Raw genomic sequence first — 26216 nt, 5'->3', positions numbered from 1 at the left:
GAACACTGTGTGCACTGCTGGCACATCCTAAAGTCTACAGTCTGATTTACCCTCTGCTCAGACATGGAGAGCCTTGAAATGGCAGGAGGCCTATACTGACAGAACTTTGAATTCTACTTGGGCGGGGAAGCCTTGATCATCTAGATACACAGCAACACGGTCTTTTCTCCCATAACTATCATACGAATGAATGTGGGACTTTGGACAGACTGATTATAAAAACACCATCATTCCCTCTACCAAAAGCTGCCCTCGGGCTGAAAAGAACCTTAGGACCCTAGCAAGTTCAACTTGCTCCTTTCATGGAGGAAAACAGTGGCCACAAAGAGGTGGATGGCCTTCTCCAGGTGGCCTGCTTCTACTCTTTGAACCCCCAGGCCTCAGTAAATTCTCCGCACAAGACGTAGAGTGATCCACTTAAAATACAATCAGGTTTTTTCACTCTCTGCCTCAACACTCTTCAGTGGTTCCCCATCTCCCTCAGAGTGACACCAGTGTCATTATAACAGCCTACAAAGCCTTCCACCTCTTCACCCCACTTCATTTCCCACCACTTCCTACCTCACTCTCTCTGTTTCGGCCCCACTGGTTTCCTTGGCTGACACCATTTCTACCTCAGAACCTCTGTTGGGGCTGACCCTCTACCTGAGAGCTCCTCCAGAGAGTGCATGGCTCATGCCCTCACCTCCTCGGGTCTTCTGCTCTAAAGTCTCCTTCAAAGCGAGGCCTTCGTAAACCAACCTGTTTGCAGCGGCAAGTTCTTCCACCCTGTCCTCCAGTTCTCTGTGCTCCTTTTCCTCCTAACAGTTAACACCTCTGACAAGACGACATGCTTTCCTTTGTTTCTTCCTGTCTCAATGATGTTAACATTTCTGTAATCATGTAAATGTGTAGTTGCCCCTTTCCATCCTTTGCTATCACCATCTCCATCTGGTCATGTGGTTTTCCCAACGACCTCTTTCAAGGGCCATGTCGTGTGACAATGCTCTAGCTCACTTCCCCAAGCCTCTACTCACACTGGGCATGTATGCTGTTCCTCTTCTGCTGTACAGTTCTGCGGAAAAGTCAAACCCAATGAGAAATGTATTCTGCCTTCACTCTAGATGCTTTAGGTGACTACCAGCAGGAATTTGGGAAGAATTCAATCCCAGAGAGTTAAAACACAGGGTGGGGGCCACAAGGAGACTAAGAAACATACCGAGAAATGGAAGAAAAACCAGAACATGGTATTAAGAAAAGCAAGAGAAAAGTAGGAGTGAGGAAGGAGGGCTAAATTTGCCAGTAGACATGCATATTCTGTAGCACTGTCAAACAAGCTGCTTTCTGGGGGCCTAAATGAACCAGGGACCATCATTCCTTCCACCCCAGAGAACCTCCAATATCAGTTCATACCATAGGAACCTCCTTCCTGCCTATCAGTATCAGTGGCAACTCTGGGGTAGCTGTTAACAGCTTATGATATGTGGCTTTTCAATTGGAGATTGGGGCTCCAGAGACACTCATCAGAGGACTGTGTAACATTAGTGATTCCCAAAAAGCCATTGGGTTTGGAGCGCAGGAAGCCTCTCCACAACGCATGCCATTTCTCCATCAAGGAATAGATTCATGTCCAAAGACCTGTTCTACAGCACTCTTAGACCCTGGCAGTGTTTTCTAAAATAGACATCCCAGTATTGAAAGTGAACTGAAGATATATATGCTCAGCATAGTAAGAAAATACATTTGTGAAAGGGCTGTAAGAAAACACTTGGGACTGGGTGTCAGGAAACCCAATCCCGTGTCCCTTTCTCCTCGGTGGCCCCGCCTCTCTGAACTTTAGTTTTCACACGGGTAAATTGTGATGATCAACCTCTCCCTCACTCCACTCACCCAGGGTTATTAACTCTTCAAGGACAGTGCTAAGTCCTGGCTCCAGAACCATATGGCAAGGTTTGGCCAAGAATCATAACATTTTATGTGCTGAGTTCCTCACCTAATTCATTCTTCTGATCATTTCCCCATTTATTTAGGTAAAATTCCCAAGCAGATTGCTCCAGTCAACTTTCCAAAGTTTCTCCCAACAAGTCAGACCACGTAGCTACTCTGCTTACCACCTTTAGGGGCTATCTAGCTGCTCAGAGTGCAGTCCAGCCTCCTCCTCATGGCCTGAAGGAAGGCTCTTCACTGACCTTCCCTGCTGCCAACCGCCAGCCCCACTCCCTGACTCTTGAGCCATACTCAGTCTCTTCAGGCACGCGGGAAGAGCCTGCTGTCCCGCACTTCCATGCCCACTATCTAGAACACCCTGCCAGTCCCTCCTCCCTCACCACGCTAACTCCTGGTTCCTCACACCAAGTGTCCCCTCCTCCATGAATTCACTCCATTCAGTGAACAAATGGAAGTTGTTCCAGGCACCCTCCTGGGTCACAAGATCGGAACACTGACTGCTCTTATCCCTGTGTCTGTGTCTCCACCAACAATCTCTGGACATTTGTATTACAGCATCTGTCACCGGGAGTATTCATTATTGCTTATGATACATTTGTCTCCAGCGCTAGGCTGGTCTTGCTAAGGAAGGGCTGACATCTTGGTTATTGTATCCCCAGGATGGGGGCTGGAACGGAGTCTGCACTCAACAGTGTCTATTAAGTGGGTGGAGGAGTTTCCTAACCAGTGAGACTAAGCTTGTGCCTCCCAGAGGGTGTGGTAGGTGACAGCACAGTGGGCAGCAACGGTCCTGAACTGCCTGTGTGGCTCTGGACAACTTACTTGCCATCTTGGCATGAAGGTTTTTTTTTTTTACCCGGAAGGTGCAGATTAACTGCAGTTTAACAACCTCTCAGGCTGCTAGGAAGGTGTACTGGGGTCCACCTGTGCTTAGCACAGGGCCTTGGCACTTGCACAGTAACTCAGCAACTCAAATGGGAGAACAGAAACAGGATGAGTTTTGTTAAGAAAATTTTAAATCTATTAACCTCATCTTCCTGCCTGGAAAACAGCTGAATCCCAAACATGTCTGAGGCCCAGAATTGTTGCCAAGACCTGCCATTGAGATAGTGTTTGCGTGTCAGGGCTTGAGGGCATATTCTCTCTCCCTCCTGCAAGTTCACAGAACACCTACATTTTGGCCCGGTAATGAGAAGCTGACCTGAAAGAACAGACAGTCCCCCCAGGAAGTGGTCTGGGAAGCCTGCTCCGCTGAAGACCCTGGGGCAGAGTACAGAAAGCCTTGGGGCTGAGACCATTGAAGGAATGTGCACGTTTAAGTCCCTGAGGATTCGGAAGGGGGAATCCCTTCTGAATAGAATCTGAGGCTCAGGATGGGAGGGAACCACCTTTTGAACTCTCAAGCCCCATCTCAGCAGCCTGCAGGCCATTATTCAGAACCTGCCCAAATGTCGCTATTCAATTCTCCCAAGGCTTCCCAGCATTTCCCAGCCTATTCCACTGTCACCCACCCCCCATTAATTTTCATTGACCTTGTTCTCTGGACTCCAGGCATCCAGAAATGAAGGGGATTTTGCTTGAAGGAGGCTCCAGTACCCAGCATCCTTACCCCTGAGCCCCGGGGTTTTAACACTCCTCTGAGGGACAAGCTGGAGGAAAGGGACCATGATACCCAGCACGGATATAAAATGCTGAACCTCGGAAGCAGGGGGCCTAATTTCACTCACTAAAGTACTTAATTTCACACATTTCTTTTTTCATTAAGCATTCCTGCTGCTCAAACCCTTGGGCCCATGCTACTTTTACTCATGGCCTTGGAATAATTTAAATTAGCCTGGGTGAGTTAATATTTAAATCTAGTAAAACTGATGAGGGCATTTGACTATGGAGGAAATGATTTGCAATGCCCAAGGAGGAGCTACTAGATTGGTCAGAAAAGTCACTCTTCTATAAACAATCTGCTTTTCAGATTCCCAGAGCTTTTAGTGCTTGAAATTACCCCAACACCCAATATTTTAGTGCTTGTATCATGGAACCAGGCTGGAATACTGGCAGAAAAACCAAGCGGCACTCAGAGATCTTGGTGGATCGGAGATTTATTTACCACCGGCGGGCTCAGAGGAGACCGTTTCTCCAAAGATCTGAGCGCCGAATGCAAGTGGGGAGGGTAACTTACAGTTGTCAGCCTCCGTATCTGTGGGGGTTTTTGCACACGGGGCAAATGAAGGAAGAAGAACCCGGAGGAGGGGTCTCCAAGTAGAGACCAGAGTTTGTTTTAGTCCCATGGGCCATCTTTGGCACAGTATTTTATTCATCTCTCCAACACTTGAAATACCCAGTAAGTGGCCAAGCTAGAACCTGAACCCAGGACTTCCTGAATTAAGGCCAGTGATAGCCTGCAACTTGCCTAGTGCCCAGCTAAAAGCAGTTCCACTAAGACACTGGGAATTTTAATTTGAGGGGAGACAAAAACAATAAACATTACTTCTCCCAGCCTATAATGGTTTTTCTAAACACATTTTTAAAACATCTATTTGAACTGGCACAATCGAAAGTGATTTCAGTGTTAAGACAATTTTTACTTTGCTGAACTACCATACAAATTTTGAACAGGTAAGCTTGAGAAGTGTAGCTTGATTAAGAAAAAGAAGGTAAGGCAGCAGTGTCTTATAAACAGACCTGTAATCTTTGGGATATTTCCTGTTGTGGGGACTCAGATTTCAAACAGACATGCAGATCTTAGAATCCACTGCTTCAAACAAAGCCACCACTTGTCTAAACAGCCTTTCTCCTCAGAAAAACATTTGGTTTCAATTCCTTTTATATAATGGACCATTTTCACCAGAAAAGGGAAAACTCTGATTAAAACACTGCCTGGGCAGGGGTGCCCGGGTGGCTCAGTCAATTCAGCGTCTGTCTGTCTCCAGCTCAGGTCTTGATCTCGACATTTGTGAGTTTGAGGCCTGCCTCGGGCTCTGTGCTGACAGTTCAGAGCCTGGAGCCTGCTTTGGATCCTGTCTCTCTGCCCCTCCCGCACTTGCTCTCTGTCTCACAAAAACGAATAAACGTTAAAAACAAACAAACAACAACAACAACAGTCTCTGGGCAGAGTAGAGATGATCCACTGTGGCCGGACATGGGCCTGTGACCAAGTCAGCCATGCTTCGGTGCCCATAACTCTTTGTCTGCTCCTAGTTTCATTCTTATTTATTTTGAGGGAGGGAGAGAGAGAGCACGTGCGTGTTTGGGGCGGGGGGGGGGGGGGGGGGTAGAGAGAACATGGGGGAGGGGCACAGAGAGAATCCCAGAGCCTGCTTGCTGTCAGCACGGAGCCTGTCGTGGGGCTTGAACCCACAAACTATGAGATCAGGGCCAGAGTCAGACGCTTAACTGACTGAGCCACCCTGGCACCCTCCTCCTAGTACCATTCCTGACTCCAAGCTTTTTAGACAGGTGCATCCTCAAAGTCTACCAAATTATAGTGTGGTCATCTGCCAGTGTGCTTGGGTTTGACGTATGGAGGAGACAGAAAAGGGGACACCGGCAAACGGCCGGGGCGGAACTATTCAGGGAGACCAGCATTTGCTCAAATCCAGGGTGTGCAGTAAGAGATCACAGGAAGGTCTGACAGCCTAGCCCTTGAGTCCAGACTTCATCTTAGGGACGAGGAGTACAATGCAGGGGCAGGTGACCATGATCTGACCTGTACTTGAAGAGGTAAGGACATAGAACTGAAAAACTGAGAGTCCAACCGGAGGAGGGTCTGCAGAACTGTGGTGATTCATGGTGACAGCCTGAGGAGTTGGGGCCACAGGAAGGAGTAATGGGCAACGGCGGGGCTGTGAGGTAGGGGGAGACGGGGCAGCCAACTTGGGATACGTGATATATCTGGCACTGGCAGGACATCCACTTAGAGCAGTCTCTCTGCATAGCAGAAATGTAGCCTTGAAGCTCTGAAGAAAAACAGCAAGTTATTTACCTGTGCGACATTTGCAAGGAAATGAAGAATGAAGCTCAGTCAGGGACAGAGGGAAAATTGAGAATGGCCCAACTCTTGGAAAGCAACAGCCTAAAGGGCTGTGGGACAGGATGAGGACCAAGAAAGGAGGCTAAGGAAGAAGAAGAAGGCTGTGGGAAGGCAGGCCGCCTTGTCTGATGCGCAGAAGCCAGGGCAGTGCTGACCTCTTGGAAGTGAGGCATTGGTGAATGAAACTGTTTCACTAACCGACCACTTAGCAATTCTTTTACTACATTAACCTCCTAAGTATGCAGGCCAAGTGTAGTACATAGAATGGGCTGGTACGACGTCAAGTCTTTCCCAGGTTTGAGAGGCTATAAAACTCCTTAATGTCACTTACAAAATATTCAAGAGTCTTTTCCACACAGTCCTGGCTCTGAATCCATTTTTTAGTTCTGAAGACGCAGAATAACACAGTGGTCAAGGCACAGACTTTAGGGACAGGCCTTCCAGATTCAAATTCCAGATCTCCTGCCTCCTAGGTGGGCACATTACAAATCTCTCTGCCTAAGGAACATTAGCTGTGAAAACGAGATAACAACAGGATGTACTTCACAGGGTTGTTCCGAAGATTTAACTGAGATAATATACACATACACGTACACCAAACAGTGCCTGACACATAGTAGGTGCTCAGAATGTTACTGAATCATTACATTCTAAAAACCTAAGCCAATTTCATTTTACATCATCAGTGAAGAGAATGACAGTATTCAATATAGTACAAGGCTGTACACAAGCCACATATTTAAAATTTTCTAGTAACCTCATTATAAAAAGGTGAAATTAACAATATTTGATCTAACCTAACTTACCTAAAATAGTGTCACTTCAACAGGTGATGGCTATTAAAAAAATGAAGTATTTTACTTTTTTTTTCTTTTTTTACTAAGTCTTTGATACCTGGTGTGTTAGAATACACTTACACAGCACCTCGCATTCAACTGGCCACATTTCATGCGCTCTATATCCACATGTGATTAGCCGCCATGATATTGGCAGTGCAGATATAGAGAAACATATACCAAACTGTTAATTCTGGGTTACTTCACAAGGCTGGCTTAGAGGTTAGGTAGGGGAACTAGGAACATTTCATTTACATACTTCTACACTGTTTAATATGTTACAATGACGAGATACGTTTTTAAAACCCAGTTATGTTATAAAAAAAAATTATGAAAAAACTAACAACCCAAAATTAATGTTCACTGAATCACAGACATATAGAAAGTGTTCAAATGTGTGAGTTAGGACAACTGGGCTCCAGGCCATATGTGGGACCTTCAGAAAGCCCTTTCCCATTCCTCGCCCTCAGTCTCCTTCCATTTCGTTTAGAAAGGGATGTTTCCTTAAAACCTCTCAGTTCTTAAAATGCAAAAATGTTGGACACTGTATTTCTCCTATAATGCCTCCAAGAATCTATGAAAGGATGAGAACTTTCTCCTCAATCCTAGAGAAGGTTTATCTGTAAACAGAGGGGCAGGTAACAGGTCTTCTGGCGATCTGAGAATTTCCTGTCTCTAAATCGGCCCTCGAAGACACGTTTCCGCTTTGCCGCTGGCTATCAAGGTTCTCAGCTCTTAAGAGCTCACATGTACATTCATACCCTGGTTCCCTCCGTGCCGCGCTGTGGTCACAAATGCCAAGGGAAATGGAAAATGAGCCTGACCTTCTCACTCTCCCGCAGGAATGATTTGGTCCGAATGCAAGGAAATCTGGGAGGAGGGGCCGCGGGAGTACGTGCTGCACCTGTGGAACCTGCTAGACTTCGGGATGCTGTCCATCTTCGTGGCCTCCTTCACCGCCAGGTTCATGGCCTTCCTGAAGGCCAGCGAGGCCCAGCTGTACGTGGACCAGCACGTGCAGGACGACTCGCTGCACAACGTCTCACTTCCGCCGGAAGTGGCGTACTTCACCTACGGTGAGCCAGAGGGCGCTCTAGCGAGTCCTGCCTTGTGTTCCCGGGGCGTGGCCCAGGGCCCTGAGCTCGGCTCCACCTGCGGATCTGCTCCAACATAGCCCAGCTCCCTGTAGCACAAGCAGCTCGGTAGAATGTGCAATTAGTGACTATAAGAAATAAATTTTCGTGTGTTTAGAAGGATAGATTTGTTTTGGAAAGGCTCTTAGAACGTTTTCTGGGAGATTTTTTTTTCCTTTATTATTTTTTTTTAGAGCGTGAGCAAGGGCACGTGCGAGCAGTGGAGAGGCAGAGAGAAAGAGATTCTCAAGAAAGCTCCATGCCCAGCACCGAGCCCCTCTCAGGACTCGATCTCACAACCAGGAGACCGTGACCTGAGCTGAAATCAGGGGTCAGTCGCTTAACCGACTGAGCCCTACCCAGGCTCCCTGCTTTTTTTTTTTCTTTTTTTTTTTTTTTTTTAAGAAAGATTTCATTTCTGATGTGGCTCCAGGAGCAGTAAGAGGAAATGTATAGATGAAAGAATTTTCGTTCTGTATTTGATCCCTGTATTTTGTGCAGAGATAGGCCCTCAATTGCCCAATCCGAACGTTCTTTTCTCATGGCAAAATTAGTTTTTTTGGAGATGACTTAATTCTTTCAAACCACAAGGCCATATGGTGGGAGGTAGTAGACTGAAATTTTAATAATAATAAGAGTTACAGCATCCATTTATTGAGGACTTGCTAGGTGCCAGGAACTGTACAGACATTTTAAACCATAAACTCCAATCCTTGAAAAAGGCCTCAAAAAAAGGGTGGGGGGGAGGGTCTCTTCTGCCCCTATTTTCAGATGACGAAATGGGCTTCCATGGCAGGGCTTACAGTGTTCTCAGAAATACAGGAATACCTTGGATAGCAAGGGATCCTGGCCCAACATGAACTGAAAACCATTCAGAATGGCATGGTGCTTATGTTTCCAGGCTTTGGAGTTAAACTTAGATTCAAATTCTACTTCTACAGCTTACTCTGAGATTCTGTTTATCTAACTTTTCTGAGCCTTTATTTTCCCAAATGTAAAACCAGGAGAAAACCTATGTCAGAAAGTTTGTCTTAAATAAGATAGTGCATAAGAAGAATTTTGCATTGTGCTCTAAAAATATTAAAGGTTCACTAAATGGTAATAGTTATTATCAATACTGCCTATAAGGTCATTTTCCTGCTCTAACACTGTGCTTTCTGTACTAAAAGAGAAAGGGAAGTGGGGAGAAGAAACAGATTTGTGTTATTGTTACCAGTAAACTAGTTGAATAGGCATTCATTAATGGCAGCCACTACATTATGAAAGGTTTGAATGTCAAAAGTCCCTGTTACGTGAAGTCACACGGCTCCTGTGACCTCTGAATCTTCACAGTCAGGTAAAGCAATGAGCTGCAGAGGGCTGGCCATTTAATACAGCTGTTGAGTTGCTACCCATATTCCATATGGATTGTGTTACGCAGATTGTTACATGTAAATGTGGTAAGGAAACACCTACTGAGAAATGGCGAGTCTGGTAGTATTATAAGCCATTAGCTTTTCATTTGTTGGTTTAGCAAAATTAGACTTGTTAAAAGCAAAATGGGCTTGTACGTTTTCTCCTCTGTGCTATTCAGGGTTCATCAAAGAAAGATAAGAGAATCTTGATACTAAATTGGACAATTTTCTTTTTATTATTATTTTTGAGGGAGAGAGTGTGAGCAGAGGAGAGGGAGAGGGGGAGAGAGAGAGAGAGAGAGAGAGAGAGAGAGAGAGAGAGAATCTTAAGCAGGCTCCATGCTCAGCATGGAGCCCTACAAGGGACTCTATCTCACAATTGTGAGATCAGGAACTGAGGTGAAATCAAGAGTCAGACACTTGACCCACTGAGCCCCAGAAATTGGATGATTTTCTTTTCTTAGAGAGAGAGAGAGAGAGCAAGCAAGCATATGCACGAATAGGGGAGGGGCAGAGAGAGAGAGGGAGAGAGAGAATCCCAATCAAGCTCCGCATCATTAGTGCAGAGCCCTATGCGGGGGCTCAGACCCACAAACTATGAGATCATGATCTGAGCCAAAATCAAGAGTCAGAGGCTTAACCGACTGAGCCACCCAGGTGCCCCAAACTGGATAATTTTTTGAATTCCCTGATTCAGGCTGCAATATTGTCCACTCGTACCTTCTGTTTCTTTTAAGGATTGTGTTCAGGTCTCACCCAACTGCAAAGTACTGCACCTTGTTGCCCCTGCTTCGAGGTTCACCCTGAGTCTTGGAAATCTCTTGGCTCTGTCATAGTGTTCACTTGTGCTCCAGTTGCTGGGCAAGAGAGCCCCCTTGTGGCCATCTGGGCAGTGGTACCTTCCAACCTCTACAGCTCCGAATGGACAGATTCCAGTTTTTCAGGTTGTGATAGGACAATTTTTCTCAAGGAAAGAGCTCCAAAAAGAAGAAAATCCCTTTGTCTGAATTGTCACACTGCTGTCTGCTTTACAACAATCATAACTCTTACAAGGCAATGTAAATAGAATACTTTTTCACTAGAAATCCTGACCTGATCACCAGGGTCCGATGACAGCTAAATCTATCTTACTGCATTATAGAAGCAGCTTTTATTATTACAGTTAAGGTTTAATATGGTAAATTATAGGAGGGAAAAAAAGAAATCCCTTTTGGTGTTTCTTGTAGAAGTCATTTCATGTTACCCAAATGTGTTATTTATCCTTAGAGAGTGACAGATACATTTGAGAAACATAATTTGTTCTCCTTACTTGTCTTTCCTGGACTTCTGAGTTATGACCTTGATGAGAACATAGAGTCTATAATTGTGTTGTATCTCCAAATGTAATTTAGAATGCACTCCATGGAACTTTGTAGCAAACAGAGGCCTGGCTTCCCTTACTAAATGTTTCTTACTGCTCTTTATTATTATAATTGTTTAACACAGTCTAGCTTTGAAAATAAAGAAAAAGTTTCCTCTTCTTCCATTTCCCTTAGGGTGCCAAGAATTGCTATGTAATCTCCTTGCTATCTGCATTTACCTGGCTCTGAAAAAGACCCCATACCCCAAATCCAATCTTTAAAATGGCAATAATAATATCTACTCTACAGGACTGTCACTAAAATCACAGCTAATGTACAGAGTAAGGGCTAATTTAGGTTTCTCAATGTTTCCCAATTGATGTTTCACTTAGCACTTCTCAACAGGGAGACTCTTGGCTTTTTTAGCAGAACAATTTTCGTGCTACGGGTCTGTCTGGAGCGATGCGGGATATTAGCATCCCTGTAATCCTCCTGCCCCTGCTTCGTGAAAACAGCCGACACCCACATACAGTTCCCCAGGATGAAGGCGCCGCCCTCACCCGAGAAACACTGTACGTGCCGACACATAGCAGGGAGCTTTTCAGTGACAGACACTGTTTCTTGCGCCATTAGAACTGCAATAGGAACCCTTCACAGCTCTGTTCTGCTGCAGGAAGACACTCGGGGCTGCTGAGACTCACATCAGAGACCACAAACAGAAACCTGACCGCCCAGGACAGGTCCCAGGACTCTGGCCACCTGGAAAAGCACTCTCATAGCAAACCTGGATGACTGGTCACCACTTTGGAGACCCTAGCTCAAACACAGAGCAACTCTTCCAGACACACACTGCCTGAGGAACAAAACCCCAGAACGTTTTCTCGGGCAAGATCCTTCAGATTGCCGGCCCTCATGGGTGCTCATCTGTTTCGATTTGTGGCTAGTCCAAACTTGTGGTATTTCCTTCAGTCATTTAACAAACACTTATCAACACCCATCAGGTGCCAGGCCCTAGGCTGACTACGAACTTTATATCCATGATTTCATTTTACCCCCCACTACAGCTCTCTGAGGTTGACGAAATTACACCCAGTTTACAAATGGAGAAAATCCGGCTCCAAAACGTTAACTGACTTGCTTGCCATCATACAGCATCTGCATAGAAAGGCCACTGTCAACCTCAGGTCTGTCTGACTGTAAGCCCGTGCCCCGCCCCACCACCTCCTCGTGACGCTTCCCCAGTGACTAGAGCAGCCCCTGCTTGTGGAGCTCACACAATGGTAGGGAGGACAGTATAGGAAGCAGCACGGTAAGTTCCATGACGGAGGGTGCACAGATAACAAGGGAACCAAGGGGAACCGGGAGCCCATCTCAGTTTGTGGGAGTCACACAAGGCTTCCTGAAAGAGATGTCACTTGAGCAGAGTCTTAAAGGATGACCGGGAATGAGGCGGTCTTAAAGTGAGGGAAGAGCGCTCCAGCCAGATGGACTAGCACATTCCAAGAGGGAAGGTGTGGTACCTTCAGTGCATTGGAATCAACTTCAAGGGCAGGAATGGCAATGATGAGGTTAGAGGCCTCTAAAAATGCCTACCTGGTTTCTCCGCCAGAAACAAGTCACTACAGCAGATCCTGCCCCCCCCCACCCCACCCCACGAGTAACCCGGATTATTTTCTTTCAGCCAGGGACAAGTGGTGGCCTTCAGACCCTCAGATCATATCGGAAGGGCTGTATGCCATCGCTGTCGTGCTGAGCTTCTCCAGGATTGCATACATCCTGCCAGCCAATGAAAGTTTTGGACCCCTGCAGATCTCGCTGGGGAGAACTGTGAAAGATATCTTCAAGTTCATGGTCATTTTCATCATGGTATTTGTGGCCTTCATGATTGGAATGTTCAATCTGTACTCCTACTACCGAGGTGCAAAGTACAACCCAGCGTTTACAACGTGAGTAACCCAGGGCTCTCCTCGGAGGGTCTCCCTGCCCCCTCCCCCCTGGAATCTTTAGGAGTCTCTTCCAGGTGGCCCCTGGCACGTGTTTCCTTGGTGTTTCTACAAATTAACAGCAACTTTATCCAAGGGCAGCTTAGAGTTCAGGTTCTGGAGTTGAAAGAATCCAGTTTTTACTCTGTATTAGACCTTCATTTTTGCCACTTACGTTCCTCAACTTCTCTCACCTTTAGTTTTCTCTTCTTTAAAATGAGGATAAAAATAATACCTGCTTAATAGGGCTAGTCTGAAGATTCATTGCAAGGATACAGCTTATTCTCAATACATGAAAGCAAGGACTATTACTACCGTTCTTGCATTTGCCTGTGTTGCCTAAAAAACAGAGCCCAGGGCCAACGTTGCATGCCAGCGCTTTACTGGAGAAAGGCAGTCGCAAGCCAAACAAAATAAGACTGAAGTAAAGAGGAAAGTGGGGGGTGGGAAGGAGAGCAGATACAGGGTGCTGACCTAGCCACCATCTATCACAACGTACAGCATGGTCATGACATACTCTCTGGGAAGATTATATGGAAATAGCACATCTCAGAATAGCCCATCAGGATGAGAAATAGCCGGTTGATCAGCCACAGCCTTTCCATCTGCTATCTTCCATTAGTCACATTCGAAAACAAAAAGATTCACTCCAGAGGACACCAACTCACCTAGCACCTTGAAGACAGCCCTGGGGGAGCCATATCCACAAAGCATGAGAGATAGGTCTGCGTGTCGGTACGCTCAGCCGCCCTCTGCACCTGGCTGGGTGAACCAGTGACAGTGCATGGACACTGAACAAGTCCAGCGACATCGTGTGCATCAGCAGCAGCTGGGAAGGCCCAGGCAGGGAGGCAAGAGGCATGGGTACAAGCAGAGGCAAGGTGCTGTCAGGTCGACTGACGTTAGGGTCCAGTAGCGGCTGCTGCCCGCAGAGCAAGATAGTGCCATGGCCTCCTGCATGGAGGTGGTGTTGGAGCTCACTGAGCCTGTGTCCACACAGACCCAGGGCTCTTCCCCTCTGCGGGCAATGCCAGGCAGTCTCCTGGAGGGCCATCAGTAGCATGAGCAGTGGTCTAGTGGAAGACTCAAGGAGACCTGAGTTTACAACGTGACAAGGGCGTTTACTAGCTGATGGCCATATGCCAGGTCACTCGATTTATCCATGCCTGTGTCTTCACCTGGAAAATGGAAATGACGCTCTGCCTTGTTCATAAATCCCTTTAGGAATACTTGAAGTGGTTGTGCAAAGGGCCCACAGCACACAAGTATTACTGGTCTAGGTCTTCTCCTTGGCCCACCCAGGCTCAGGACTTCCCCCTGCTTCTTCAAGCTCCCACCCAGAATCTTGAAGGAAGGACAGTCAGATCTCCAGGCAGAAGCACAGCAGCTGGGACCTGCAGGGCCAGCACTTCCTGACATGGGTCCCCAGGAATCCTAAGTGGCCCAGAATTTGTTTCCTGGCCAGTAAAAATGGCTGAACCCAGCCACTGAGGTTCCCTGAGCAGTTCCCAGCTTGCAGCCCTTCTCCTGGAGAAATCGCCTATCAGGGGAAGACACTTAGCGCCGAGAACCCAAACCAAGAACAAGGAGCACACTGTACCCCTGAGCTGAGAATCATGGACTCGGCTGCCTGGCCCACAGGACCTACCTAGAAGGGCGGGACCCTGGTGCTGCTGAGCCACAGAAGCGGTTACTCTCTGGCACAGAGTAGTTTGTGTTTACAAAGAGCAGGTGCCTAGCCCAGGGCTGAGAAATGCACCGGAGAGATGCCTGGCTCTGCCCTCAGCCCACAGCAGCCCAAGGCTCAGACAGACCAGGTTTCAGACTGAGCTCTCCTCTTCCCAGAGGGGAAGCCGGCCGCGTGGCCTTGGGCAAGTGCTTAAATCCCCTGGGCCTCAGTGTCCCCAGGTCTGAAGTAAGAAGACCAAGATGACCAACCTCACAGGATTGGTATCAACAGTATCAAATGCAGGGCATGGTGTACAAGGGAGCTCCAGTGAATGGCAGTGAGGAATAAGGAAGCGGGGGAGGGTTCACTGCAAGAGCAGACACCTGGGTACTGATTTGGCTCAACAGGACCCTTTCTGAGCAGCAGCCTCATTTACAAACTGTTGTGCAGATGAGGCCAAGTATATTATTGAATCAGCTGGACTACTTTACATGACTCCAATACTCAGTGATTAGCTGTTGCAGGAACGAAATAAGCTTGAATCACCCAAAGGCAAGTTCGCTCTAGATCTGCTAGATGTACCCACTCAGCATGGGATGTGGGGGTTATTGAACAACAGTCACGATGTCCACCAATGAACAAAGGCTCTTAACGCTCTTTGGTCGGGCCTCGGGGTCCCTCCTGTGTTTCCAGTCTAGCACAATGCCTCGTGCACGCGGTATGGCTCACTAAATTCTTTGTGAACAAGAATGATGGAATGAACAGGGGAAACAAAGCCAGGTTCTAGGCAGTAGAGTTATCCAAAGACTGGGGATCTGACCATGTGAACTTCTGTTCCTTTTCTCAGAAAGGACCCTGGGTATTCTGTGCAAGCCCTCTCCCTGTTCCTCACAAGGAGCCTGTACTACTGGCCCACAGTTGCTCAGAAGGTCAGTGCAAGGACACAGGAGAAAATGAAAAAGGTCAGACCTAAGAGCAGGGCTCACCTGGCCACAATTCCCAGCTAGACGCACCACCGCTAATCTCTAGAAGGAATCAGTGGGAATCAGGAAAGTCATGGGAAAAGATGAAAGCAGAAGAAAGGGGCAATGCGGTTGGCTTGTTCCATGTCCTGGGAAGCAAATGGAGACCTTCCAGACACGAGAGATCCAACCAAAGAGGACCCAGGCCCTCCAGGATGGGGAAGGGAAGAAAAGGTGTGGCAGAGGCAAGCACAGTGGAGAAAGGACAGGGAATTTATGGCCTTGGCAGTTCCTAAAATGGGATGTGCAGCTGTGAGGGCATGTGATTGAACAGGAAACAGTCAATAGAGCGGTGAAGTAGAGAAGAAAGAATGGATTTTTGTAAATGTCATCTTTCACCCTTTGCTCTCTAGGGTGGTTCCCCTAAGAGATCTTTGATAAGCAAAAAGCCACGTTAGGATAAATGAGATGTGCGCTCTCAGGGACTCAGAACTGTGTACCAACTATGCTGGTGATAAAGTTGAATGACCCCCTCTCAGGTGAATGTGTGCCCTTCCCCAGGCCACCCTGCCTAGCTCCAGATCTTCCCTCTAGACCTCCCACAGGCTGGGGGCTTCTCTCCTGTAGAATTTGGAGCTTGTAGGGTAAGATGGGTCCCCTCATCTGCTTCTAAAGAGTCAGAAGACTCAATCCTCCAGAAAGGAAATCTGGGCTGGAACACACTGCAGGCATCACCCCTCCCTTCGCTGGTCCCCCAGCCCCACACCTGCCATGTTCAAGGGCAGCTGGGGTTCCTAAAGGCTGTTCAGAACCCACTTTGGAAGTTGGCTGTGAGGCACCAAGAGACAGCTGCCCCTTCAGAGCCCTGCTCACTGCTCACCCTAGGGGTGCAGTCCCAGTTTAGATCACAATAGCCAGTCCCCCCTGCATCTCGCCAAGTTACAGCCTGTCCCAAATGACAGGGCTGGGAACAAAAGGAAAGAGAACAAAGGTTTCAGAGCCAATTGCAGACCCTCAGGCCTCAGCCCAGACCTGAACACCCCCCAAGTGTTCCAGTTCTTCCCTCCCCACCCCAAATTCCCGTTCCATCCATCCAGCAGACCTCGGTGAGGGGGTTAGAAGAAAATAGACAGACTGAACTATTTCTGCTCAGGTATGAATAAATGCACAGTAGGAACAGTCTTAAGTGAGATCAGTGGTTCTCAAACCACATAACCATCTAGGGAAACGGCTGAACTGAGGACTTCTGAGATCCCACCCCCTAGAGACTCTAATCGCAAAAGTTCCAGGGTAGGTCCCAGAAGTCTGGATTCAGGGGGGCTCTGTGAAGGTGGTCCGAGGGCTACAGGGTGACAAACGCTGATGCTATCCAACCTCATTACTCAGATGGGGACAAAGAGGCCGCTCTCAGCGGTGTGTATTTCAAAAGCAAAGGGCTTGTTCACCTCAGTAAGTGTCTCATTGGTAGACTCTCAGGCTCTGCAAGTGGGATTTGTTTTTGTAAGTACGAGTCAGAATAGGTAGCCAAATCCCGTCAGCTCCGGAGTCCGATCCTATGAACACTTCGCAACGTGTCAGCCTCCGTCCACTTCAGAACCCAGGGCACTCTCAAAGGGCTGGGTTATTTTTCTCAGTCGCTTCTGTGTCGGGCCGCCGGCTGAAGGGGGGCAGGGAGGTGAGGGCATGGGTCATTGGCTGGTGAGCTGGGCCTGTCTGTGCATGACAGATAGTGCACCTGCTGGCAGCTCATTATCTCTAAGCGGCTCCTATGAGAAACTGTGAATGACCGAAGGGGAGGAAGAGACAGCGCTCAGACAAGTTTTATGCTCTCAGAGTACAAAATCAAAGTATTCCAAGACAGGGGTCAGGAAGTAGAGACAAAGTTGAAAAAGTCGCCAAAGAGTGCTCTTCTTTAAGCAAGTCTTTAAGAAAAGTTGCTGATTCTGTTAGGAATTTTGTTCTTATTACGAACACATCTTTAACTTTATCGTGGAAGTCAGCAGGCAAAGAGGATCTGCCTTTTGAGGGGGTTGTTTTGAGATTTTCAACTTACAGACTGTATGGAAACCATGGGGTTCCAGCACTCTGGTTACAGTGTTAGAGAGACCAAAAGCCCTGGGCTCGCTGATGAAACACAGCTAGGCAAGAATGCCTACAAAAAGGGTTGGCTTGGGTCACTTAGATGTCTTAGTTGGTTAAGTGTCCAACTTCAGCTCAGGTCATGATCGTCTGGTTTGTGAGTTCGAGCCCCATGTCAGGCTGTCTGCTGTCAGCACAGAGCCCACTTCTTTGTATCCTCTGTCTCTCCTGCCCCCTTTCTGCCCCTCCCCCATGCTCTCTCTCTCTTTCTCTCAAAAATAAATATTTTTTTTAAAAAAGGTAGGTTTCCTTGTACTCTGGTTGTGACCATAGCAGGACAGGGACACAGAGGAGAACAGGAGCAATGGGGGGCAAAGAGGTGGCCCAGAGCAGGGAAGTGAAATTATTAGCCAAAAATAATACCTCTCCTAAGGTTATTCTGTCTCCCCAGGACTCATTTTCATGGAAGGAGTTTCAGCAGTGTAAGCAAAATCAGAAGCTTCTGTTTTCCATGACGGTTATGGAAAATTTCCACATACTATAAAGGGAGAGATTCATATGGCCGCCAGGGGCAGGAGGTGCTGATTCAGCTCCCCCAGCCCCATGGGGCCACAGAATAGCCAGGTCCTCCTTCCTGGAGGGGCACTGGGGCTGGGGCAGAAGCTCCTGAAGACTCTGCCTCACATAGCCCACCGCACCCCAGAACTGCTGTGTCACCCTGTTGCTGAACAATTCGCGACACACACATGATCTACACTCTCACTTAATCCTCCCAAGACTGGACTGACACAGACACTACTACCCAAAAACTAAGGTTCAGAGAGACATTAGGCTTTCCCAAGACTCCAGAGCCAAGAAAAGGACCTGAACTCAGATCTGCCTGACTCCTATTCTTGACCTGAAATTCCCAAAAGTGGGATCCCTACCCCCATACGACAGCTCCAAAGTCAAGGGTGAGTCTCTGTAAAAGTTGGGTGACTTTCCTGTGGCACTAAACTCTACAGAAGATCCTACTGGATTCAGATGTACCTATTGTTGAGAACCTAAGAGCTCTACATACCTTATTTCTAAATATCTCTTGATTTCAGCTCAGGTCATGATCTCACGGTGTGGGATCAAGCCCTGCATTGGGCTCTGCACGGGTGGCACATAGCCTGCTTGGGATCTTCTCTCTCTCCATCTCTCTCTCTCTGCCCCTCCCCTGCTCACACTCTCTAGACAAACATTAAAAAAAAAAAAGACTATCCTCCTGTCCCTGAGGAACTCATAAACAAGTGGGGAATTAAAAAAAAAATAGCATCATTATTTCACCACATCAAAGGGTACTTGGGCAGCACGGTGAGGAGGAAGCACTGAACTGTGCCCAGCAGGGTCAGGGAAATCTTTATGGAGGGGGTGGCCTTGAAGGATCTTGGAGGATGACTAGGAGGTCATTCAAAGTAAAGGAGCAGAGAATTTTTGGAGGACTTCCAATAAGCAGGAGTTTGGGGAAATGAGAGATTACATAAAATAATCCAGGAGAATCCAGGTCGTGAAGGACTTTACGAGTCCGGAAAAGCTGGTGCACTTGTTTGAAGGGTGCTTTGGAAGGGGTGAGACGGGAACCCCAAGATCGGGATTTTATCATGAGTGAAAATACCCACAGCCCCTCCCCTCAAGGAACTTGCAGACTGGCTGGGAAGACAGGTCACAGGAATGAGGGCATGTTTACAAAATGAGATGTCCTGAGAGAAAGGACCTTAAAAGAAGGGCAGCTCCCAGGAGAGCTGAACTAGGTCCATTAGGTGGCTGCAGCAGGGAGCCATGGGAGAGAGGACAGGACCCTGACCTGGGCAGTGCCCGTGGGATGGAGAAAGGAGATGGAAAGGGACCCTGGGGAGGCAGGAGTGGAGATGTAATGACTGACTGAACATTGGGATTCTGAGGGAAGGAGGATGTTCTTTGGGTTTTGACAGTTGGAAGGCCCTAGAAGGACCTGGGGGAGGCCATCTGGAGGAGCATAGGATGGAGAGAAAGGCAAGAGTGCTGGTGGCTCAGGGGAGAGATGGGGGCTTCCACCATCCCCGGGAACCATAGCCAGCAGAGCCGAAGGCAAACACTCAGATTCAGGCAGATGCCTGGAAGTCTGTGTCCTAAAGGGTTGGAGGAAGTGTAGGGCCTTGAGAAGGAAGGCCCCATGCTCACAGCGCCAGGGGCCAAGCAGAGACTTGCCGAAGGAGCAAAGTAGGCTCTTCAGCTAAAAATGCCATATTGTTCTTTGTAAACAGAAGAGAAGAGCCTGAGATTTCCCTGGCCCGAGGAAGAGAAAAGAAAGGGAGACAGATGAGCCATACAAGCCCCGAGATGTCTAAAAAGCAGTGATGAGCCCCAGGGGGGGAGGGCCTCCTGACAGCAAAGGGTCATAGGGCCAGGAAGGATCTGGCTGCAGAGGAGGTCCTGCTGGGGCAGCAGAGGCTGGATGCTATTGCCCACTAGTAAGACTCGCTATAACCAAGCGCTAGGTAAGAGAAACCAGGGAAAGCCCACGTTGTGGCATCGCCGGACTGTGGCCTGCTGCCATGCACACTCTTCTGGCACAGCCCAATGAATGTGTCTGTAGGTGGGAACCAGGAACGGAACCGGCCAGCTGGGCTTTAGAGGGGACACATTCTCCCAGGATTCCGGGTCGGTGGTGAAATCTGGGCATCTCTCATACAGAAGTGTTATGTCATAGTTTACTATATTCTGAAAGCTATAATCTCGCCTTTCATCTTTGAAATTCAAGCTAGGCGTAAGGGTTTGGGGGAATAAGGGGGCTTATTATGACCTCTGTCATGGGGGAAAAACAGTAGGAATGTTCTGAAACTTGGCAAAGCAGGCAGCAGGGGTCACTGAATGGGGTCCGGGTCAGGCTCAGAGAGGCCGGGCATCTGGAAATGATCATTATGTTTCAAAAAAATAGTTTGAGTCTAATATAAGTTCTCATCTTTGCATAATTCTCCAGGAAGTGATAAAAACATAGATCTTTTCCCGGACCAGTTCAGAAGCATGAGTGCACCCATTATGGCAGCACTGTACTCTCATATGATGTTCATTTAGCCTGCTCTTCCTGCTTATTCATGACATGACATTTTAAAAGCCTGGTTGGTACCTTTAAGCTTCTGGAACAGGCTGGGAGCCCACAAGTTCATGAGCGAAAGAAAAGCTTGAGGATAGACAGAAGATGTGCTCTCTTCGATGGCAGCTTCATAGCATATTTCCAGGCCCTGCTCCACATCTCCCATCTTGTTCTCAAACTGACCATCGCCACGTTAATGTGGAGAGAGCCCTACCTTTCTATTCACTAACACTCGATCCTAGGGTGGCAATAAGAATGATCAAATTGCCCTTCCCCAAAGCGACAGAGTGACAGGAAACGGCTGTCCATGGTTGGCTCTAGAGATATTATCAGAAGCGCTATTCCTTGGGTGGGTCTGAAGCCGGCCGGCTAAGACCAAGTCACCTCGTGCCTCGGTTTCCCAGCATTCAATCATTTATTGACAACAGGTGTTTACTGAGTCCCTCCTATGAGCTGGGGCGGGGGGTGGGGGGGAGCACATGTCTGGGCACCCATGACAGAGCAGTGTGCAAATCAGTAGGCGCTGCCCTCATGGAGGTCACACTCCTCCATGGACGGGAAAAGAAGGACAAGAGGCAAAAAAAAAAAAAAAAAAAAATTTAAAAACTAAAACAGAGATAAAGAAGATCATTATAGAGTAAATGCGGAAGGCTAGGAAAGAAATATAAACACTGCACGCAAGAGTAAGCTAGGGAGGCCTCCTTCAACAAGGGCATCAGGCCCTGTCTGAGCCCCTGACAATCAAGTTTACAGCGTGATGCCTGAGGAGAATGAGGGGCGGCCACTGGCCACTCATAGAGAAGGGGGAAGGGCCTTCCAGGCTGAGGGAACACTGTGGCTGCAGTCAGGGAACCCTCAGGGAGTCAGACTATGAGGGGCCTTGAGGCATCCTCAGTGACTGAATGGATCCTTTGAGGGAAAACCACTAAAGGGGAGGGGCAGGTTCCCACTGCTATTTTCAAAGGATTATGCGGACAGTTGATTGTAGGCTGTGCGAGACTCTCAGCCTGATGCTGGAGCCTAATGCAGTAAAGAAAGGAAGAAAAAACGCATAATAACAAGATCAGTAACATTCATCGCATATTTGTTACCTGCCAGGCAGTATTTTAATGCGCTTCACAAAGCATTTGAATTAATTCATCTAATCCTCACAACAGCCCTATGAAGGAGAAACTGTAGAGTTTTCCCATTTTACAGCTAGAAAAACAGAGGCCCGGAAAGGCTGTTATTTGGCCAGAAGCTCACATTCAAAGTCAGGTTTGCCTGACTCAGAAACTGCTTCTGACTACCTCCCCAGAGCCCTACCTGTCCTGACAGTGGGGTCAGTGCTCCACATTCTATACTAGGGTCTGGAGTTCCAAGGGTGAAGAAGAGACAGCTCTGCCCTCCAGGAGCAACCAGGCCCCCAGTATGAGTAAGTCCAGGCTGCACAGGGTTTGTGGACCCCCGTTCCCTGGCACTGATTCTGGGGCCAGCCTCATCTATTTCTGGACACTCTAAATCAAACTTCTCATTTAGGACCCGGGATAAACCAAGAGGTAATTCAGGGACACAACCTTGCAGAACATGAGGGGCAAGGTTCAGACTTCCTTGGGTGTCTGCCTCTCTCCGCTCACCTTTGAGCCTGGCCCGGCAGCCCTGGGTCCCCACAACTGGGCATTAGAGAAACCCAGCGCTCGTGCAGGGTCTCTGTATACTCCAAGCTCTGTCATCCATCTTCCCAGCCTGGATGGCAGGCAAGCATCATCTCTACCTCAGCAGATCTCTAGCACAGGACCCGCTATTGTCTTCCCAACTTGAGAAGCAGCCTTTCGGGAGCTAGTCTCCTGCTTAATTTTAGCCTGCTATGTGCAGCTTTGGGTGGATAACCGAACTGAACTGTTTGGGGGAATGGGGGGGGGGGGTGCTGGGCAGAGTTCCACCGCCCGTGGGGAGGGCATCATGACATTCTGAAGAAGCGGCAATTTTCCTAACAATCTCCCCAAACCCTCGCCTTGTTGATCAGTTTGTTCTCTGAAACCCATACACAACCGCCTCTTCGGGCAACATGTTATTAAAGCCCCATTATCCAGGCGAGACAGACCTGGGAGAGAACTGATTACCATGCCCCGGCCTTCTGCCTGACAAATCAGTCCCAGCCTTCCCCCGACACACACCCCCGCACAGTGGGAGCAGGGGTGAATCACAGCCTATTCAACATCACTCACAGGCGCTTTTCCTCTGTTCCTTCATTAGGAGCACTTCTTATGCTAGGCTGGCCTATTGACTCAACTTTTCAGTCCCTTCCAATACAAGCCAAGAGTCAATGCCACAAGACAGCCTGGGCTGGAGAAGTCAGAAAGAGGATTTGCATGAAATCAAGGGTTTGTGATGATCTTTGCAGGTAGGAAGGAAGATGGGCTTTTTCAGTGAGGTCAATAAGCACCTGAATTATTAGCTGCATTCAGCCCTGTGTGGCAGCACTGGAGGGGTTGGTGTGATGCCGGGTAAGGCCAGGCCAGCAGAGCACGCGTGCCTTCTACAGCCTTGCAGCATTCTGTCACCTAGCTGGGGTTGCTTTAGACTGGGACCTCCACAAGGACAGAAGCAAGGTCTGGGGTACACTGCCTGGCACACAGAGTTCAGTGCATATCTGGCAAATAAACAAACAAAAATAACAGCTACCATCTTTTGGACTTGCATTATGTACATTACATAAGGACGTTCGGTCAATCTTCACGGCAACTGAGTAATAGAGCACCTCTATGCCCTTTCACAGATGAGCAAAGCGAGACCCAGAGAGGTTTTGTAACATGCCCGGACTCACACAGCCAGTACCTGGTGGAGCTGGGATTTGAACCCAGCCACGCACCTCTGCTCTTACTTACTACCCCTCCAGCTATGTCTGTGAAGCTTCTTGTGATGGACACAGTTGAAGGAATCTGTGACAAACTCGGTAGACAGGCAGAGTGGTTTGGAAGAGGATGTGGAACCGATGGCCACTATCTCTGGGAGTAAGGAACCTCACATTTAGCCTTGAGACCAGCTGGTTGACACTAGGGGCTTTGTGTGAGACAAGTGGCTTCACGGCGATTATCAGCTAAGCCAGTTCCAAGACCCTATCTTCCTGAAAGACAGCCCCCAACCTCCACAGTGACTGGCCTTCTGCCCCATGCCCTAGGTCCCCTAGCTCCTGAAAATTGTGGCTAATAATTAATACATAACGCAGAGAGCATCACAACCTCATGAAACACTGAGGCCAGCTTCCGTGCCCACGCTCTTGACACTTGTAATATACTACTGGCTCCTTTCCAAGGCCAGCCTTCTGAGAATATATTATGGTAGGTTTCCAAGGTCAAAGTAACACAGCCTTTTCCCACTCAGGGCAATGAGGACACGTTTCATTTATTTCCTGCCACATATTAAACCAGAAGATGCCGCTAGCATAGCATTTCAAGTTAACTGTGAAGCTCTACTTACCATAAAAAGCATCAAGTTTTCATAGAAGTTTCTTTACCCCCCTTTTGCTTCCTGCAAGGATGTCTGCCATTTTTCTGTTGATTTATAAGATCTCTTTATATAAGAAAGACATCCAGTGTCTGTCACCGTATCACAGATAAAATTTCTTTTCTCACTTAGTCTTTTGCATGTCATTGTTCGTTATTATGCCTTTGTTGTATACATGTAAAGTTTTACGGGGTCAAATCTCTCCATCTTTCCCTATCTTCTGAAATGTCTCCCAGCCCAAGATTATATAAATAACAGTATTTTATTCTTTTTTTTTATTTTGTCATTTTGTAACATTGACCTCTTCGATTGCATTCAGAATTTACTTATATGGCTTGAGCTATGGGTAAAATATTGTACTGACTACCGTTTAGCTAATTGCACATAATTCAGCCCCTAAGGTCCCTCCTGAGAAACAACAAGAAAATTAATCTATTCAGTTAATCTAGTTCATGTCAAGAAGGGTAAGTACACAAGAAAGACCCAACAGATACCAAGGATGAATCTAGCCATTTTGGATTATTCATGCTGATGGACCCAGCTTTTCCTAAAAGGAGGTCTTTGCTATGACAACCCATTTTTCCCCATAATAGGGGGACACAGGGCTAGGGACACTCCCTAAAGAGTTTATGAGAGATTGTTAAAAACGTATACTTTGGCTAAGACCCCTTCCTGCCCAGTCAGGTGCATATGTTAATGAGCTGGAGGGGGTCACTTTCATGCTGGGGTCATAGCCAAATTCCGATGCAGAGACTGATCTTTAAAATATAGAAATGAAACAGGTATGAAGATTGTCTGGAAGCCAGATAACCAAAAGTGTCAGCAGTCCAAGGGGGCAGGAGTAGAATCTGATGGAGGAGGAGCTGAGCCACGAATTGGATTTAGGGATCTGTAAATATTCTTTTACTAGAACACATACCGCTTAGCGGGCTAGCTCTGCCTCCTTCAGATTATTCTGTTACATAGAATGCCTAAGTGAAGGCATCAAGGATAAATCAGAGCTTAGTGGCAAAATTCATAGCAAGAAGCAAATGAGAAAAAAAAAAAATACATGCTGAATCTAGGCCAGTTTCCCTAATCAAAATTCAGAAGACTTTCCCTGAATGTTCTATAATTGCCTGCTTCATTTGTGTCAGCCAAAGGTTTGCGGGGTTTTCCGAGGTAAGCAATGGAAGATGAATTTCTGTAAAGCATCTCCCAGTTGCATATGTTATCCGTTTCTTAGGACGTTCATGGTAAGTGCACAAATCCTGGACCAATGCCTGCCTGCCCAGTCCCTTGCTGAGATAGTGTGCCCTCCGGTTTTCTGCTGATCCGATTGGGAAGGGAACAACTGTCAGAGAGATCACATTCTGCCGTCTCCTTCCAGTTTGGGATTTGGGGCTCATCCACGGGTTCTCTGCCACTGTTTCCTTCCACTAGGGTGATAGCCAAAAGCTTACCTCTTAATCGAAGGCAATACCTGCATGGAATCATGCCCACACACTGAGTGCCATCTTTTCCACACAAAATGGATGCTTTATCTCACAGGAAGAATAACATCTTTCTCATAATAGCATCAGGAGCTGGGGCTCTAAAAGAATGGCCTGATACCCAGTCATTACTTCCAAACCCTTCACTAAATTCCTTCCTATTAAAAGTAAAATGAATTAAATATTCCAACCTCACAGTTTTCAAAGAAACCAGAAACAAGTGATGACAACAAAAACCCACTTCAATTTTCAGTTTTCAGACTCGGGGATGCATAGGGAATGAGTCAAACAGCTGGCTAGACGCACACATACACGTACGCCCACACGTACTCACACACAGGAGAGCTGAAAATTCATGCGAGTCAGAGCTGGATTTTTAGCCCAAGGGACAAACACTAGTATTTTGTACATCTTGTCAAATAAATACCAGTCCTTAAGAAACACTGATATTTTTTTGAGATCTAGCTAATCCTGGCCACTGTGGGTGAGTGTTGAAAACCTGAAATGTTAAAGAGAAAAAAGAAAGTGCTTTCTCATCATGTACCTCAAAACTAGATGCACACCAGAAGAACTGCCTATAACCCTTCGGATGTTACCAGATGCACGGGTGTGTTCTAAACCACCCAACCCAAACCCAGCTTTCTCATTGGATTCTACGTTGTAAACCTCACGCAAGGACCTAGCCACGAAGTATAGACCGTGAAACATGCTTGGATCTGACTGTAAACACTAGGGTATTCTCATAAGTTCATAGTCTCTAAAGAGTCAAAGATCAGTGTCCTAAAAGCCAGATCTTCCCCGCAGTGCCCTCCA

General features: G+C 47.4%; 1 protein-coding gene across 1 annotated transcript in view; it reads left to right on the top strand.

Annotated features, from left to right (window-relative positions):
- Positions 1 to 26216, top strand: part of TRPC7 (transient receptor potential cation channel subfamily C member 7) — a 131099-nt gene that overhangs the window by 88324 nt on the left and 16559 nt on the right. Inside the window, 2 exon segments of the mRNA XM_030318729.1 lie at positions 7632 to 7865; positions 12338 to 12602. Of these exon segments, the coding sequence (XP_030174589.1) occupies positions 7632 to 7865; positions 12338 to 12602 (499 nt within the window).

This window comes from Lynx canadensis, chromosome A1 (genome assembly GCF_007474595.2).
Source record: "Lynx canadensis isolate LIC74 chromosome A1, mLynCan4.pri.v2, whole genome shotgun sequence".
In the NCBI taxonomy this organism is placed as follows: Eukaryota; Metazoa; Chordata; class Mammalia; order Carnivora; family Felidae; genus Lynx; species Lynx canadensis.
The sequence above is the reverse complement of the archived record's forward strand: the minus strand, read 5'-3'. Positions and strand labels throughout refer to the sequence as shown.